This window comes from Chiloscyllium plagiosum, chromosome 27, assembly GCF_004010195.1.
Source record: "Chiloscyllium plagiosum isolate BGI_BamShark_2017 chromosome 27, ASM401019v2, whole genome shotgun sequence".
Classification (NCBI taxonomy): domain Eukaryota; kingdom Metazoa; phylum Chordata; class Chondrichthyes; order Orectolobiformes; family Hemiscylliidae; genus Chiloscyllium; species Chiloscyllium plagiosum.
This window is the reverse complement of record NC_057736.1, coordinates 22,310,244-22,328,838: the sequence shown is the minus strand read 5'-3', so window position 1 is coordinate 22,328,838 and position 18,595 is coordinate 22,310,244. Positions and strand designations below refer to the sequence as shown.

Below are 18,595 nucleotides of genomic sequence, written 5' to 3'. Positions count from 1 at the left end.
AAACTATCACTGTATTCTAACAGATGAAAGGCTTAACAGACAATCAATTTTTCAATGCATAATTTCAGTTACATCACACTGCAAATTTTTTGCTATAAATTCTGCGTTACGATCAAGCCCTCCACAATCACCTGATGAAGGAGCGTCACTCCGAAAGCTAGTGTGCTTCCAATTAAACCTGTTGGACTATAACCTGGTGTTGTGTGATTTTTAACTTAATTATCCTGCATTCGATTATCCGAATTTTGGATTATCCAGCGAGATTGAAGGTCCCGATGCTTGGCTAAACTGTCTTATCCGGCATTTGATTATCCAAACAATGGACTATCCAACAATATACTCCCTGTCCGTGTTGTTCAGATAATCAAGGTTCCTCTGCGTACTCTCTGAGATACCGCTGAAACTGAAAGTTTCTCTGCCTTGACTCTCAATCTGCAAACTTGAAAATCACTGAAACCTCTGCAAATACGAATCCTTTAGTTTTACAATGTTTAAATGATAATTCAAATAACATTTTCATTAATTAATTACTTATGTTCTTCCATCGATTTTCATGTATTGCTACAGTTCCTACACAATCAAATTAAGGAACTTTCATTCTGGAATGCATTTCATTTGTTAAGGCTATAGTTTGTTTTTTTTCACATTAACACCGCCCTACCTTTATCACTATTTCTTCTGTGATCAGTACTTCAATTCAAGTATTAGTGTCATCTGTCCTAATCCATGAATATGGAGAAAGTGAGGACTGCAGATGCTGGAGATCAGAATAAAAAATTTTGACGCTAGAAAAGTACAGTCGGTCAGGCGGCATCCGAGGAGCCATGAATACATTGTCCAACTCTCGATGATCATTGTCACCATCCAACCTACCTCTGTCAAAATCCACAAGAATTTTCTCTGCTTTACGCAGTCTATTATCCTCATGCAAAGATAAGCTTTCCATTCCTGAGAGAACGTACCACAAAACTAAGCCAATTACCTGAACTCCACCATCAATAATAGTCTATCTTTCACTTTAACTGATCAGACAATCCTAAGAGTTCCTTCAAAGATGTCATCACCAGCATTCACAACTTTTATTGTCCTCAATCTAATCCAATAAAAGATACAATGTGATTACTTTCCTATCAAAAACTCTTCATCGTACTCAACCTGTATGCAGTCTTTGACATGTTTAACTGTATCATCTTCCTCCAAAGCTTCTCTACTGTTGTAATATAGTTGACACTGCACTCACTCACTTCCAATCTTACCTTTCCAGCCACAGCCTGAAAATCATCTGCAATGATCTCTCTTCCTACGACTGTGTTGTTATCTCTTGTGTTCTTCGATCTCAGCCCCCTCCTATTTCACAGCTACTTGCTGCCTCTCAGTGACACTGTCTGAAAATGGAGTGACAGTTCCATGTGCACACCATCTCACCCAGATCTAACTCACCACCACGTACCCCTACCTCTTCACTGTATCTAAACTGTCAGGCTATTTCATCCAGTACTGGATAAGTGGAAATTACCTCCAGCTGAACACACAGAATATTGTAGCTATTCACTCGTCAGTAAAAATAAATCCATTCCTGAGTCACCTATTCCATCCCACTCCCTGGAAACTGCCTGTTGCAGAATAAGACTCTTCACAACCTGATTTCATATTTGACCCAAGATGAGTTTCCAATGACGAATCCACATTATCACTAAAACCACCTTTTCTAGCACCATAACAGTGCTCAAACCCCTCCTCTCCTCATTTGCTGCTGAAAACCCATCAAAAAGGCCACAACCCTGTGGCCTCTAGTCTCGACTATTCCAATTCACTCCATGCTGATCTCCCACATTCTATCCTCCATGAATTTGAGATCTTCCATGTTAGCACTGTTTTTGTCCTAACTTGCACGATTTGGAGATGTCGGTGTTGGACTGGGGTGTACAAAGTGAAAATCACACAACACCAGGTTAGAGTCCAACAGGTTTAATTGGAGGCACTAGCTTTCGGAGCATCGCTCCTTCATCACCTGAAAGCTAGTGTGCTTCCAATTAAACCTGTTGGACTATAATCTGGTGTTGTGTGATTTTTAACTTGCACGAAGACACATTCACCCAGTGATTAGATTAGATTACATTACATTGTGGAAACAGGCCCTTCGGCCCAACAAGTCCACACCGACCCGCCGAAGCGCAACCCACCCATACACCTACATTTACCCCTTACCTAACACTACGGGCAATTTAGCGTGGCCAATTCACCTGACCTGCACATCTTTGGACTGTGGGAGGAAACCGGAGCACCCGGAGGAAACCCACGCAGACACGGGGAGAACGTGCAAACTCCACACAGTCAGTCGCCTGAGGCGGGAATTGAACCCGGGTCTCCGGCGCTGTGAGGCAGCAGTGCTAACCACTGTGCCACCGTGCCGCCCACGGTGCTTTGAATACTGGCCAGATTTGTGTAACTGCCAACGTTATGTTAACATCTTCGAATTATTAGAATGCAGGTCTTTTCCTAACTGAATTTTATGGCCACAATAATGTGTGTTTACACAGCGCTTTTAATCTACTAAAATCTTCCAAGATGATTCACATGAGTTTTCTACATCAGTGATGAGACCTTATTTTCAAATTCCTGCACGGTCTCATCTCTTTATGCTGATAATCTCCACCAGCCCAAAAACCATCCGATATCTGCAGTCTTTCACTTCTACCCTCTTGAGCATTCCAGATATTAATTACTCTTTCTCTGGTTTCCACTCCCCAAGCTGTTTAGGCCCTAAGTTCTGCAATTTCAGAAATTCCTTCTATTTCCCTCTTTACAAGCTAAAAAAAAATGTTTAAAATCTACCTCTTTGACCAAATCCCAATAACACCTCATGCAGCTCAGTGTCAAACTTTGTTCTTTTTTCAGAAAGTGATTGGATGTTGGCAGGGTTCCCATGGATCCTAAGTGACCACTGAGGCCAGTCTATGCCCAGAGGATTCTGCTAAACATTGAACAGGATACAGCAGATGATTGAATTTTGGATGAGTTGCTGACTTGAGATTTCTTGTCCTCTGCTTTCCCTCTGCCTGATGTGTTTTTGGTTTGGAAGGACGCCACTTACCATTTCTATTTTTTGTTGTGCTAGGTTCTGCAATCTTGGACAGACTTCTTCCAGGGCTTGAAGTTCTTATCAAAATTCCTAAGTGAAACTTGTATCACTGTATTGACTCCCAGACACAAGCTCTGTAATGAAGAATTCACTTTAGCATTCCACTTACATGACCAGGCCAACTCAGTTGTGACTGTCTCAAAATGGTATGGATACTTGGCATGCCAGTTTGAATGAGCATGTGAGTATCTGGTATTTCACATTGTTATCTGATCTTCAGATGATTCTGAATGCAGCTGCTATGCCATTAATTGAGCTTCTTGGTAAAATGCTGCTACATTGCCCAAGTCTTGTGGGTGTGTAGCAGAGCAGGCAGGTGATTACATTACAAACTCTCAGTTAGGGTGGCAGAGTTATTCCTTTTCATTCCCAGGCTATCTTTGAAGTCTGCCAAAGGCAACACTTGCTTTGTAAATTCTTACATTTGTCTCATTGTCCACATAGACATCTCCTGTGAAGCAATTTTGGAGACTTTTTCTATATTAAAGCTGTCATCTAAATACAAGTTGTTGTGGCCATAAAATTCTGTCAGGAAAAGACATTCATTCTAACAATTCTGTAATGCTGATGTAATGTTGGCAGTTACACAAACCCGCTCAGCATTCATTGTTTGCTTGACAACAGTTTTAAAATATTTAGAAAATCATTAGGCTGGAGAAATTTTAATCTCTCAGAACTAGTTAGATCATTTTCTGTACCCAGATTCTATTGCATCACTCATGGATGACAGCTGTCTCTCACCTGTGACAAATCCTGTTAAACTGCCCATTGTCATGGTAACAAACAAAGCTGTTTGCCAGTAGTCTGTATGCGACACCTTAACTCTGAAAACAGAAAAATCCACAGAGTATAAAATTGAGAAACCTATGAGTGTACTTGTTACAAGTCTACAGAATTGTTGGGGCATCATCAAGAAAAATTAGTCATGCAGGCAGACATTAAAATGAAAAGTTCTATGGCATAAATGTGTATTTTCAATTTGGGCTGGACTGGTGGACTTGAAAATTACACTCTTATTTAGGAATCAGAGACCATAGAAATCACAATAAACTAATTAGAATATGGTTAGATGGAAGATAAATACATCATGTTTTGTGCTAATGAAAATTACATGATTGCTGCAGAATAGGATATCTCTTCAACTTTACTCCTAGTGTCAGTATTAAGCAGGATCACTAGAATTCTGCAACTTTAAAGTCATTTTTTGCTATAAAGCTTATATCAGGTTTTGCATAGAATGAGAGAACCTTAGAACATTTAAGAGGCCATTTGCCCCAATGTACCTGTGCTGGTTTTTTGAGAGAACACTCCAATTTAATCGATTTAGCAAAGGAATCTAGATTTTGTGGCACATTGCCAAATGAACTAAGTATAGCTATGACTTAAGGATGATGCAACAGGTAATATTTATGATCTCAACTCTTTGAACTTTAAACATATGGTCTCAGATGAGGAGAAGAAGAAGGTACAGAAAGCAGCAATGGAGCAAGAGTGAATGCACAGACTGTGGACAGGAACTAACTTACTAATCAATCTGTAGTCAGTCCGTTTCCTGTCACCAGCCAGCCAAGCCACAGGCTATCAATCAAATGTAGTAAACTGCTCTCCCTGCAATGACTATAGTCAGTATCTGTGTAGTGCTCTCACCAAAGATTACTGCCCAAACCCCAACCAAGGCTTTTCCATCTAATTTTAAAAGAGAGGTGCTCCAAGCTCTACCAGTTTAGCCCATAGTGGTGCTAGAGGTTTTTCCCACAGCTATGAATTGGTCCATTCTTATCACCACTCCATCTGGTTGCTGTTGTGTTGCCCCAAGCCTAATATAGCTGATCATCTTCTAACTGAAGATTGAATTCAAAAACAAAACAATACAACCAACAAACATGGTTGAGCTGGGAACAAAAGAGAAATTTCAGCACTCACCAATATGAATTGATGGAACACTAATACTGACTCAGATAACACATCTTTCTGATTCTATGCTCAGGTGAAATTCAAAGGTGGTTTCCACTGTTATTAAATCTTGGAGAATTGACCCTCCTGCTCAGGAACATCTTGGACCTCTACTTTGTCAAGTTCTCTTTCCTCTGCCAGAGCAATTGTGATCCACGTTTCAAGAAAGGGACTTTGTGAACCTTTACTTTGTGAACCTGAGCAGAAACCAATTTATTTAACAAATTAGTATAGAAAATCCAATTGCACCTGACAATCAAATGTTCAATGATTAGTAAGCCAATATTTCCTGCAGGTGAGACTATTGCCCTCCATATCTCCAAACACAACTGTATATTTGGAGGGGTTTTTTGCTTGCCACCTGGACTTAGCACTTATTAACTCCCCAATTGTTCAGCGTGAGGTAAATTAACATTGTTCTCTTGTCTTTATGTAAAACTATTATTTTCTGTGAGAGAAGTATTCCAAAGTTACAGAATCACGTGTGAAGTGGGTCACTTATGGAAATCATATTGAGACTAATTGAAAATGAAATAACTTACTAAAATTACACTAAAATCTAATTCAAAGACCAACATGCTTACTTGGTCAGTCTGTGACAATTTTATGGACAGTCTGTTTCAGTTGAAAGTGTATAATTCTGACACAAATGCTAAAAACAGAAATGTTCAATTCTTCAATGTAAAATTATATGAAATAGGAAAAGAAACTGAAGAATTCTCTACTTCAGGGAAACTAGACTAAAAATAAATTTGGAAAAAATATAAAAAGAGAGAATGACACAGAACTTACTGAAAATGAAAGTGGAATGTTTCTTAGAAAGCAACATGAATCATACTGATGGAAAAGAAAGGTCATATATAAGGAGTTCAAAGAGATTTAATGTAATAACTCCTTCATTAAAATGATGAATAAATTCATTTGTGTATGAATGCATCATGCACTCAGACACGTATGTAGCAAGATGTCTCAGATAGTAATTTTAGCATTACCTTTGAAAACATACCTTTGCAAATCCTCACTCACAGAGGGCACTGAAAGTAGGACAACATACACTATGCATCCTATAATTCCAGGTAAGCCATGGGTATATAAAATGCCAGAAGTATCATGGAGTTTCAAATATAATTCCAATCTGCCCTAGAAAAGATGCTAGAATGTTAGACATGGTCTACATATATATGTAAACAAGCAAAGACAGCAGCTACACTTCAGAGCACTTTATCGAAAATTAACCCTGACAAATGCAATAATGGAACCTTGACCATGTGAGTATGATTAGTTTGACAGTGAAAGCACCTTTTAAAAAATATATTTTTAGGTTTCTCCTCCCTCTCTTCAAAGTATTGCTCTTGCAGGTGTACAGTTTCACATATGCCTGTAACCCTCTGGTTCCTGACCCAACTGCCCATTCGTCACATGTAAGCTTTGACAGTGAGTATTAGCAGGTAGCTCAACTTTGGATGTGTGCCAGGACTGAACATATGCCTACTCCCCACAGTTGTACACTCTCCAGTCCAAGTCACTGAACATCAATCAACAGTAGGTGTTTTGTCAACTGCTTTCCTTCTCTGTGCCTTAGTACAGCAGTTCAGTTATGATGAGCCAAATCTACAGAAACCAGAGATCAAAACCAGGCCCTGCAGTCTGCATGGATGAATGCATTCTTACATTGACATATGTTTATGCATTTGGCTTGCTTAGCTAGAGAGCTTCTTAAGCAGACTTTCTCCAAACTGTTCTGATAACCATCTGTGTACTAACAGTAGCTTCCAGAAAATCCAGTAAGTGGCTGACAAACATTGAAAAGATGTATTCTTGAATTATGATGGGCCAGTTAATATAAGATCTGTCATGTTAACAGAATGGGAATTAAGGAACTAGAGTAGGCCATTTAGTCCCTTGAGTCTATTCTATCATTTAGAGAGATTGTGGTGAGTGAATTCTGTACATGTACAATGTCTCCATACTCTAACACTTTTGACCAATAAAAATCTATTATTCTCAGTTTTCGGGTTAACAATTGTTCTTTCATCAATTTTCATTTGCATAAGAGAGCTCTAAATGTCTATCCCTTCCCCATTCAGGTTCCTAATTTCACCCTTGAAAGATCTGGCTGTAATTTTTTTTATTATGGCCACCTCCCCAGTCGTGGATTCAATGGGAATATTTTCTCCAAACCTACCCTGTCTGTTACCCTTACCAACTTGAATGCTCAGTCAACTAACGGGGAGGCAATGGCCTAGTGGTATTATTGCTGGACTCTTAACCCAGAGACCCAAGGTAATGTTCTGGGGACCTGGGTTCAAATCCTGCCATGGTAGATGGTGGAATTTAAATTCACTAAATATCTGGAATCAAAAGTCTGTAATGACAAGAAATACATCACTGATTGTTGGGAAAAAAACCATCTGGTTCACTAACGTCCTTTAGGGAAGGAAACTGCCATCCTCACCTGGTCTGGTCTACATGTGACTTCAGACCCACTGCAATGTGGTTGACTCTTAACTGCCCTCTGGGTAATTAGGGATGGGCAATAAATGCTGGTTATCTACTGGTGCCCTCATCCCATGAATGAGTTAATAAAAACTCATCCCTTAGGCTCCTATATTTCAGAGAATACATCCCTATTTGTTTAATCTCTCCATGTAGATTGATTGGGAGTCCATTTATTTTCTAGTAAATTTATGTCCCACACCTCTGAGACCAATATTTCCTTTCTAAGAGGAGGTGGCCAGAACTGCTCACAGCACTGCATTTGTGAGACTTTCGGTTCATTTAACAACCTGGGTTTTACAGGACTTTGCACTGCAAACTGCTGGTCCTGCAAGTCCTGCAAACTCAATTTTCACTCTTGGTGTTTGAAAAAGACACTAAATGACAACAGAATTGAAGAGGAACCTGTATAAATGTTTTATATCTGATTTAGTTTCAATATTACCTTCAAGTATTTCATCCCCAGGGTAGAGATAACACCAGCAATGAAGCCGATTATCATTGCAATGTAAGCAGATGGTATCAAAGGAGCAGAAAGCCCAACAGCAACTCCTCCTGCCAGCGTAGCATTGCGGATATGTGACTGTAGGGACATGATTAAAAGATTTGTGTAATACATCCATTATTTCTGAACAATGATTTTAAACACTGGATGTAGAAAGATAGAATCCTGTACATAGGTTGTTGTTCAAATTTTCATGGCATGGATTTGGATATATTATTTAAAATTGTGTTCAAAATGAACAGAGGTTGCTAACTATTCATTTTTAGGTACAGCAAACCGCAGCAACAAAATTGTTTAGGATCAGTCTCCTTCATCTCTCATAAATTAGCGTCTTGTGTTTAATTTGTTAGAGTTTTTCTACTCTTGTTTTTTTCAACAACTCTTGCCTGCTCTCTGTAAAATCTCAAAAGCTGAAAGTCTCAAAGCTCTGGTCCACTGATACAAGCTATAACTTTGTGAAGGGTCATAGGGGAAGTGGTGGTGCACTGCTAATATTAATATTCTAATATTTTTCTCAAATATTATAGAGTCTGTCTTTACCAAAAAAAGGTAAAAAGGCACATTTTGTTCGACTTTTGTCTTATGCTCATCAGTAGAGTTCACAAGAATATGAATTGAAGGGGAAGATCTTAAATTGATATTCTTGTGAATTATCCTGATGAGTGCCAGATAAAAATCTTTGACGAAATGTGTCTGTTTTCAACAATACTCAAGTTCTGGACCATCAAAAAACTATTAACCAAAAATGTTATAAATTATGAGCACCTTTCCAGATGTTAGATAAAAAATTTGATCATTAAGTAAAACTCTGTGCAATCAATGACATGTAAATTATTTATTGGAAAGAAAGAGCGGTCCACAGAAGTATGTTGATAAGTCACACAGCACAGAGAAAACATCAGAATCTAAAAGAGTAACATGGAGAGAAAGCTGGAAGTGGAGTCACAATGAAGAGCAAAAGCGAGAAAAAGATGAGAATAAAATTTTTAGATCACAAGAGGTAAAGCAAGACTTCAAAGAACAGGAATTCAAATGAAAGGGCTAGAAATCCCATCATGCACTGCTCTCCGAGCTGATCTGCCTTGCCATAATCTCATCCCAAATCCTGAGTGAGAGATATTTCTGTATAGGCCAGAAATGTGAGCATTGACCAGGCAAATAAATTTATTACTTTGTTCCCTACCTTATTCTTTGGAATAAAATTGTCACCTACACTGAATAGACTCATTTTATTTGAATTATATTAAAATGATAAGGAATTATGATTAGTTGGAAACCTGGTGGAGATAGCTTTTGCCACATTTACCTGCATCTCTGCTTGTGGAACACTCAATTTCCACACCAAAATTGATTGAATGTTCTCAACTCAGAAATTTTATTTTTCCTGGAAGTCATTTTTCTTGCTTGCAGAAGGCATTGACTCCTTCCTGGCACATAATTCCAAAGACATAAGATACACTCTGGTATCTCACGAAATTGTCATCTGCAGAACAACCTCGATTATCCGAACAAGATGGGCTGAGAGTATTTTGTTCAGATAACTGATTAGATTAGATTACTTACAGTGAGGAAACAGGCCCTTCGGCCCAACAAGTCCACACCGACCCGCCGAAGCACAACCCACCCAGACCCATTCCCCTACATTTACCCCTGCCCCTAACACTACGGGCAATTTAACATGGCCAATTCACCTAACCTGCACATTTTTGGACTGTGGGAGGAAACTGGAGCACCCGGAGGAAACCCACGCAGACACGGGGAGAATGTGCAAACTCTACACAGTCAGTCGCCTGAGGTGGGAATTGAACCTGGTCTCTGGTGCTGTGAGGCAGTAGTGCTAACCACCGTGCCACCCACGAACTGATCTGATCATAAACAAAGGAAGCATTTACAGGACCTTGAGAACTTGTTCGGATAATCAAACATTCGGATAATTGATGTTCAGAAAACTGAGGGTGTTCTGTACATATGTGAGCTTCAATACATGAGTGTGAGCGAACTGCTTAAATACAGGATGGACACGTTCTGCATCTTGTCCTCACACAGCTTCCTGACTTCCAGTGGATGATGCCTGATAGTGAATAGGAGCAGGTACTTTGGTCAATTGTCTCATTGTAATGCAGTGATGTCAGAAACAATTCCAGAACAAATTAGCACTGCCCTGGCAACCAATCTAACACAGAGTGAAAGTAAAAGGTATAGCCATACTTCTGACCTGGGTGACTCAGCTTGTCATTATCTAAACCTCCTCTGCTTTGGTGGATTGATTTTATTTTCACGCAGTCAACTTTGTGCAATTCAGCACTAAAGGCTGACTTAGAATAGAGTGCCAGAGTTAAGTGGTTAAGAGGGTTAAGAGGAGGGAGGTAAAGAGGTGTTCTGTTAGTTTTGCTTTTCCTAATTTTTTTTCAGCCTCAGGAATTGATTTTAGTGTGCGACAATAGAAGAAGCTGGTTACTTGGTGAGTATCTAATAAGTAACTAAGATCTATTATATCCTGAAGTTCAACAGAAAATAGCAATTGATGACAAATAATAAAACAAAATATGTGAAAACATAACTGAACATAAAATTGAATAAAGTAGTTCCTTAGAAAAGGGGGCAAGACAAATTGTGCATCAGAGTTTCAGCTTGTCAGTTTTGACCAAAGCAAATATGCCTGTGGCAACAATATGAAATTCGAGAAACTTTGGTTCAGGGTTTATGAACAAGAGGTTGAATAATAGACACTCCTGATGGGGAATAGGGAAAGATGCCTGGACTCTTTGTACCAAGTGGCAATCATGCCAATTAATGCAGGATTGTCTCATTTGGTCAGTGTTCAGGGATGGGAGAGTATGACAGATAAGGGGACCCAAAGAGGAGGAGCACAAGAGACTCAGTTTTTGTAATTGTCTAGGACTTATACACTTTGTGCTAAGATCCTGGGAAGTGTTGCTGAACAAAGAGACTTTGAAGTGCAGATTCAGATGTAAAGGTTTCTGAGTGTCCTCGTGCATGAATCACACAAGGTTAGGATGCAAGGATTGTAACTAATGCAGAAAGCTAATAGATTGTGATTATTTATCATGGCGGGATTGAATACAAAAGTAGAGAGGTTATGCTTCAGTTTTACAGGTCACTGGTGAGACTATACCATGAGTACTGAATACTGTATTGGTCACCTTATTGAAGAAAGGATTTGAATACATTGGAAACAGTTTATTAGACCAATGTCTGGAAATGGCCTGGTTGTCTAATGAGGAAAGGCCCACATCCACTGGAGTTCAGAAGAATAAAAAATTACTTGATTGTGACATAAAATCCTTAGCAGGCTTGACAGGGGCATACAGAGAGGCTGTTCCTTCAGCTGGGAGAATATATAAGTAGAGCTCACTGTTAAATATTAAAGGATTCTCCATTTAAAACAGATAATGTGAATCTTTTATTTATATGGAGGATTGTGAACCTTTGGAACTCTTCCTCAAAAAGTGATGGAAATGGATTTCTTGAATCCTTTTAAAGCAGATGAATTCTTGTTAAGCAAGGGAGTGATGATATCAAAGGTAGACAGGAATGTGGATTTGTAGTTACAATCAGATCAGCCATGTTCTTATTGAATGGCGGGATAGACTCAAGGGGCTACTCTTGCTCATTATTCTTATGTTTGTCAGTGACTGGGAGAAGAAATCCTCTTTTTATAATAAACTGAGGTACTTGAAATTGTGAGTTCTGTGAAGAGTTTGTGACACCACCTCAACACTCCATTCAGGAGCAACTGAAACCGATGGAATGCTCAGTTTGGTCTTGTAATTAGTTTCAACGTCTCCGCATGAATAAAAATTATGTCAGTAAGAACAATGGCCAACACTAGAGATTTGAAAGAAAGGCAGAATCTGAAGAGATAACATTGGTTAATATTTCAGACAAGACCCTGCCACAGAGTCAGATATTGGTCATTTTTTAATAAAACAAAGAATTGCAGATGCTGAAGATTTGAAACAAAAACAGAAATAGCTGTAGAAACTCATCAGGTCTGGCAGCTTCTATGGAGAGAAAGCAGAGTTGCCAATTCAAGTCCAGTGACCCTTCTTGAGAACTGGTCTTGTTTGTTATTGACAATTCTTTATCTTTCAGATGCTCTTGGTTCATTTTATTCCAGCATAATATGTTTTTGTTTCCAAGAATTGTGTGGAAAGCAATTCTTATGAAATGAGATGGTAGGGCTCTAAAGATTTCTATAGAGAGCTAAAATACGACAGATGTTGGAAATCTGAAATAAAAACAGCAATTACTGGAGAAACTGAAGCAGTTTCAAGAGAAATGGAATTAACATTTAAGACCAATAGGACTCATCTTCAGGATTGTTTTATGACAGTAAAACCCTACATTGACTTCTATAAAATAGCTTTAAAAACAGTATGTAGCACAGGTTTTCAGGTAAAACATGAGACTGAGTATTTTTCCCTGTCCCAGTGAACAGAATGTGCTACTTTGGGACTTAAACGTAAGGCTTGCAGAGAAACAATAGAAGCATGTAATATCTTGGCATGGTAATAAAGTACTTTTTGGAGACAAATACATTGATCATACACCTTAGCTTTTAGTCTGCTTAAAACTGGAATGAATTGCATGCTTACCTCAAAAATCTAAAGCAAATCTATTATTTAAGCAGTGTTCTAATGGTATATACTTTTCCCTTTGAGTGAATAATGAAGCATTGTGATCCCACGCAAGCTCATTGTTTACAACCCAGAATAATAACTGTGCAACAGTAGTACAGTAATTATACGGAGGAATAAGAATGGTTGTCACTGCTAGAATACTGATAAACACAGTTAAATGAAGTAGATGAAAAGTCTTCTGTTACCATGTCCATTTTCCCTTCATTATGGATCTGACTGGAAATTGCAAATGTTGCAACAGTGCAAGCAGCCAAAGCGTAATAGGTGTTGAAAACAGCTTTTTCCCTATTCACATCGAGAAGTGCTGCATTAAAACTGGGCCAGAACATCCACAGAAAGCATGTACCTGTGGACAGGAGGATGGATTTTAGTCAGTGGACTTAGAACTGCAAGATATTCAATATGTCAGTTGTAGAGAAAAAGCACAAAGAACAACTGTAAACACATATTATAGTTTTGTCTACTTGTAACAAATATTTCTCAATGTATTATTGCAAGTGGACTATCACACACTACTTTACAGGTTCTATAAATGAACAAATTCAGTAACTTTACAGGTTTCCTGGAAAGTTACTGAATTTGTTCATTTATAGAATCATAGAGTCGTAGAGATGTATAGCATGGAAACAACTTGTCCATGCTGACCAGATATCCTAAGTTAATCTAGTTCCATTGGCCACCATTTGGCCCATATCCTTCCTCTCCATGAACCCATCCAGATGTCTTTTAAATATTGTAATTGCACCAGCCTCTACCACTTCTTCTGGCAGTTCATTGCATACACGTGCCTTGATTGACTGTTTCCTTTACTTATAATAATATTGCTGTTTTTAAAGACATTTTACAGTTTTTTTTTCCCCTTTTGTAAATTTTGAAAAGTAATTAGAAGCATACAAAAGTGAAACCAAACCTGATTGTAGCCAAAGGGATAGGACTGGATTCTAAAATCTGATAAATGCAGATTGTTTTGGAATAATTCCATTTGATAAACAGCTGTGAAACACCATCAGATGGAAGTATTGATCTGTTGTCCTATCTGTTGTGCAGTGGTCCAAAGGGTGGTGCCAAACATTATTGGCATAATTAAAGGCCGGGAAATGTTTTCATGTAATGACCAACATTTTTCTGTTAGCGAATACTGCCAAAAGCATCTTGCTGTTTACAAAATCTTGCTGTAAGGAAAATGGCTGCTATGTTTACCCACACAATTATTATTTAGATTCTGTGCATATGAAATATTTTCAGATATATCTGAAGTCATAGAAATACAACTCCTCCTTTCTTGCCAGAATATAAAAAATAAGTAATTAACTAGTGGAGAAGTGTCTCATTTTTAGTTTAGTCTCTGTTCATTGTGTTTAAATATTTTCCATTTTCCAAAAAACATTACTTTCTCATGAGACCAGAACTGATTTTGGCTTGATTTCTCAGTATGAATGATTGTGAAACTGTCAGCATTCATTTTTGTTATTCATCTGAAACTGGCAGGACCTTCTGGAGCCCTCATACATGCAATTAAATACAGACATCCAGTAGTTCCTCTCAGTGATTCTCCACTCATCTGCAGGCTAAGCAGTGGTGAGAATTTCCATTTTTGTAGTATAAGACACATTGCAAAAACCCTTCGAAATGTTACATCTTCTTCAATGAGGCATAACGTAGGTTTTTAACTATGTAGGCTGTTCATTTATGTTGCAAAACCACCACTGCAACCATGAAAAATTGATTCTATATTTATAGAATGTCAAACTTCTCCCCTAGGACCAAAAATATACATTTATGTTTCGTGTTATTTAAAGCATGTTTATTATGCTTATTTTTTATGGTATCCTCTGTGTATTTCCCAATCTTTATTTCATTTTTGGTAAACCAATACTACAAGCCTGGTCAGTGCTTGATTTGCTGTTGATGGAATTTCTTTTATGTGATTGGTTGCTTGCCCAACTTGATGACATCGTTGTTGCTGGACTCTGGTGATCTCCCTGACTTGGCCCCAGAATCAAGTTTAATTTGGGAAAGGTGAAATTCACTCCAAAGAGATCATTAGACCTTTGTTGGTAGCTTTGTCTGAGATTGACAACAACTGCCTTTGCTTAGAGACTGACTGCAAACTCCAGGCCAAAATTATTACATTTCTTAATGTACTATGTAAAACCTCAACCTGTTAGCTACCTCTTACTATGTAAAGAAAAGCCTCATGACAGGTTTTATCATTTCCCTTGTTTTCAGGAATGTATAGACATGTTTCCAATAACAATAGTGAGCCTAGTTATTATTATAGCTATTATATTAGCTATTTCATAATTTAGTTCTTTTGACAATTTGAAATATGAAATATAATGTGCAGGGCTGCAGACATATTTGCCACATTGCAATATATGATAATGGCTCTTCCACACTGCAGGGTGAAGGACATGGTTTGATTTTGATTAAACTTTTTTTTTCAATGTAATACACAACTTTTAAAAAATGCAAACATTGAGTTATCAATAATACAAAAACATTATGCATACTATGTATTTATTTCACATTATATTGAGATATTGGACTGAATTTTTTGGATGTGTTTTGTCGGATAAGAATTCATGGCATCTGGTCCTCCATGGCTCAATGATTTTATTCAAGCAATTTTCCATTCTTTACTTCAATAGGTATGCAACTAGGCTCTGGGGCTCCTTTCTCAGGGAATCAGATGGCCAGAGAGCCGGATGTAGTCATCACTGCCACCACCATTTATGCCTCTGGCACCAAACTTAAAGTCCAACACACAAACTTCAGATGCTGCAAGCCAGGAATTGCCCCTCAGCCTGTGGTACGCAAACTTCAACATTCAATAGAGGAGAGAAAACCTCACTCCCGGTTTCCCAGCAGAGTCCTGGAGGTGATGGTGAACAGTGTGGTGTAAAGGAGGACAGTCCTTTTTCCAGCTGACTGTTACAAAAGGCAATGGATCCAACCAGTCTGGCCATTTGTGGCCTGAGTGAATTAGAACACTGAACAATGCAGGAAGAAAGTCAATGATCTTCTATTCTCCACATCTCTCTGGTATCTCACACCCACAGGGCCAATGCTCACTCTAACTCTGCCACTGAGCACACATCTTACCAAGGCTCATGGACTACAACTCTCAATATTAAATGATTCAAGTCTACTCATTGTCTCAAACTATTAATCCCTCGTCTCTGTGCTTGCCATTCACTCACTCAGGACACATCACCATCTCTCTTCATGTAGCACCACTAACTGCTCTTTTACCCACTTCCACTATAGTCAAACCCTCCCTTGCAGTCTAAGAGGCTGAATGTGACAATAGGTAGCCTCATGCAGCTCATTATCACTAAGCCAAGGCAACAACAGGGAGGCCAAGGAGTGACCAAGGAGAAACAGGTATATTTAGAGCAGAGGGAGAAAGAAGAATTGTGATCATGTGCTGAGGGAACTTGGGTGGATAAAATAGGCAGAGCATTCCTTCTCCACAAAAACAATTTCAACACTTAACTTGTTCAAACACTTTCTATTGTCTCAGATTGTATAGAAAGAGCATCTTCTTTGCTATTTCATGAAATAGGCAGTGAAATTGAAATCAGGTTTCCATATTAATGTTAATTCTCCAATTTGCAGGCATAATGAGGCCTCTCTATGAAGAAAGCAATGAGAAAAAATAGCAGTGGAGCAGTCAACCAATTACTTCCATTTGAATCTCTCAACCATACTTCATTGACTGGAGGGAGTTAAAGTTTCCCTTAGGGAATGATAATTGGTAGAAGTTAGTGTAATTGGAAACCAATTATCGCAACCTCAAGTAAGTTGTCCTAACCTGCTTTACAGGTAATCACATATTATGCATCCTGCTCATGGAGGTGCCAGCTGGAATGAAGCACCTGCAGTGAGTAGCAGAGATGAAAAACAGACCTTAAAATAACTGATGGGTATCCATGAAGATATAAGAGAAAGTGAGGATTGCATATGCTGGAAAGGCAGAGGTCAGGCAGCATCCGATGAGCAGGAGATGAAGGGCTTATGCCTGAAACATAAATTTTCCTGCTTCTCAGATGCTGCCTGACCTGTTATGCTTTTCCAGCACCACACTCTCTATACATGAAGGTATCTTTGAGTTTCAAAACCAACCTGTAAATTTCTCTCATTGGAGAGAGATAACTGCTAATATCTAACCTGAGACTCACCATATCTCAGGGAAGGAGAGAAGTTGAGAAGAGCAGAGCATCATGGTAGTCTCAGCTGGTGCAGGAGTTGTGTCCAACACTATCTGCATTGCAACCCAGCTGTTCACCAACTCAGCTAACTGACCCCCAAATTGGTACATACCAATCATGGAAAAAAGGTTAGATATTCGCAACGATCCTTCTTTTTCATGGCCTTTACGTAGCCCCGGGCGATAGAGAATTTGTGATGCCGTCAATCCAAACATAGCTCCGAAAAGGTGCAGATGCATGGCACTAGTTTTGCGGTCAATCTGTAGTGGAAGAGCATGAGAACTTAACTCTGCTTCCAATTCAATTAAATGATGAATTAATTTTGAATATTATTTCTCTTATTCCAAAGCAACATTATAAGTAGCATCAGTTCCACTTCCAGCCTCCCTGAGGGCTTACCCATGAGATACATCAAGACAGATTGTCAGCCCAGTTTGGAAAGTACGTGGCCACAGGACTCTAATCCATTTCGGACCACAAGCCTGTTTCACCATTCAATTAGATCATGGCTGATGTGTGCCCCAACTTGTTACTCATTCTTGTTCCCTTGATAACTTGCCACACTAAATTGTCCTTATCTCATTTTGGAAACGTAATTGACCTGGCACTCACAGCCTTTTGAGGCAGAGAGTGACAATGTTGTAAATGATGATCCCTTTAATGTTCATGGCAATCTGAGGGGTGTGATCCTGTACAAGAGGTGCCTCTGGGTATCCGGGGTTTTCCAGCTTACAAACTGTTGGGGGCATCCGTGAATTCATGGGCTGAGAGGTTTATAGCAAGAGGATAGCTTCGAGAGTCTCTGCTGATATAATGATGCTGGGTGACGATATGGTACAGGTCCCTTACCAAATGGAGATTTATTAGCCACTCACAGGGTGAGACACAGGAGATGTGAGGAGCAGTATTCTGATCATAAAAGGAACATCTCAGAAAACCTAATGGGATCACTAAACTGCCTTACTTGTTTTCCTTTCACCCATATCACCAATGTTTTTCTTGTATCTGTCTGTATGTGTGTGTAGCGGGGGAATTTTATAAGTGGTTTAGAGTTTAGACTAGTGGAGTTATATGTTGATAGTTCATAACTGTTAACCTGTAGCTAGGATCTTTACATTTTGCAATAAATACTTACTCCAATCCATGCCTCATGTCAATCTGAATCTAAACTACAGGTAAATTTGGGAATACTACATACTTATTTGAAAAATCTTTAACATTTTGTGACAACTCCGGGAACATCAGGACATGATTTCCAGTGAAGTATGCCAGTGAGGTGTGACAGTAAACAAGTGCTCTTGCAGACGTAGACAGGACTCCAGGATAGTCCTGGTGACTTGGTGTTTAGCACTGCGGGAGGAAACTGGAGCACTCAGTGGAAATCCGTACAGACATGGGGAGAATATGCAAACTCCACACAGACAGTCACCCAAGGCTGGAATTGAACCCGGGTCCCTGACGCTGTGAGGCAGCAGTGGTAGCCTGCAGGTAAGGTGGATTGGCGATGTTAAGTTATCCACAGCATCCAGGAACGTACAGGCTACATGGCTTGGCCATGGCATATGTCGGGTTATGGGATAGACTGGCAGGGGGAAGGATGGTTCTGGGATGCTATTTGGTG

General features: G+C 39.1%; 1 protein-coding gene across 2 annotated transcripts in view; it reads right to left on the bottom strand.

Moving 5' to 3' along the window:
• rhd (Rh blood group, D antigen) overlaps positions 1–18,595 on the bottom strand; it is a 51,951-nt gene that overhangs the window by 16,978 nt on the left and 16,378 nt on the right. For both annotated transcript variants that reach the window (XR_006315676.1, XM_043717645.1), the window contains exons 4-8: positions 17,087–17,234; positions 12,946–13,106; positions 8,037–8,174; positions 6,102–6,235; positions 3,884–3,966 (exon numbers count right to left, since the gene is read on the bottom strand). Coding sequence is in view for 1 of the 2 variants with exons in the window: in XM_043717645.1 (XP_043573580.1) it covers positions 3,884–3,966; positions 6,102–6,235; positions 8,037–8,174; positions 12,946–13,106; positions 17,087–17,234 (664 nt within the window). In the remaining variant the exon portion in view is untranslated. The remainder of the gene's footprint in view (positions 1–3,883; positions 3,967–6,101; positions 6,236–8,036; positions 8,175–12,945; positions 13,107–17,086; positions 17,235–18,595) is intronic.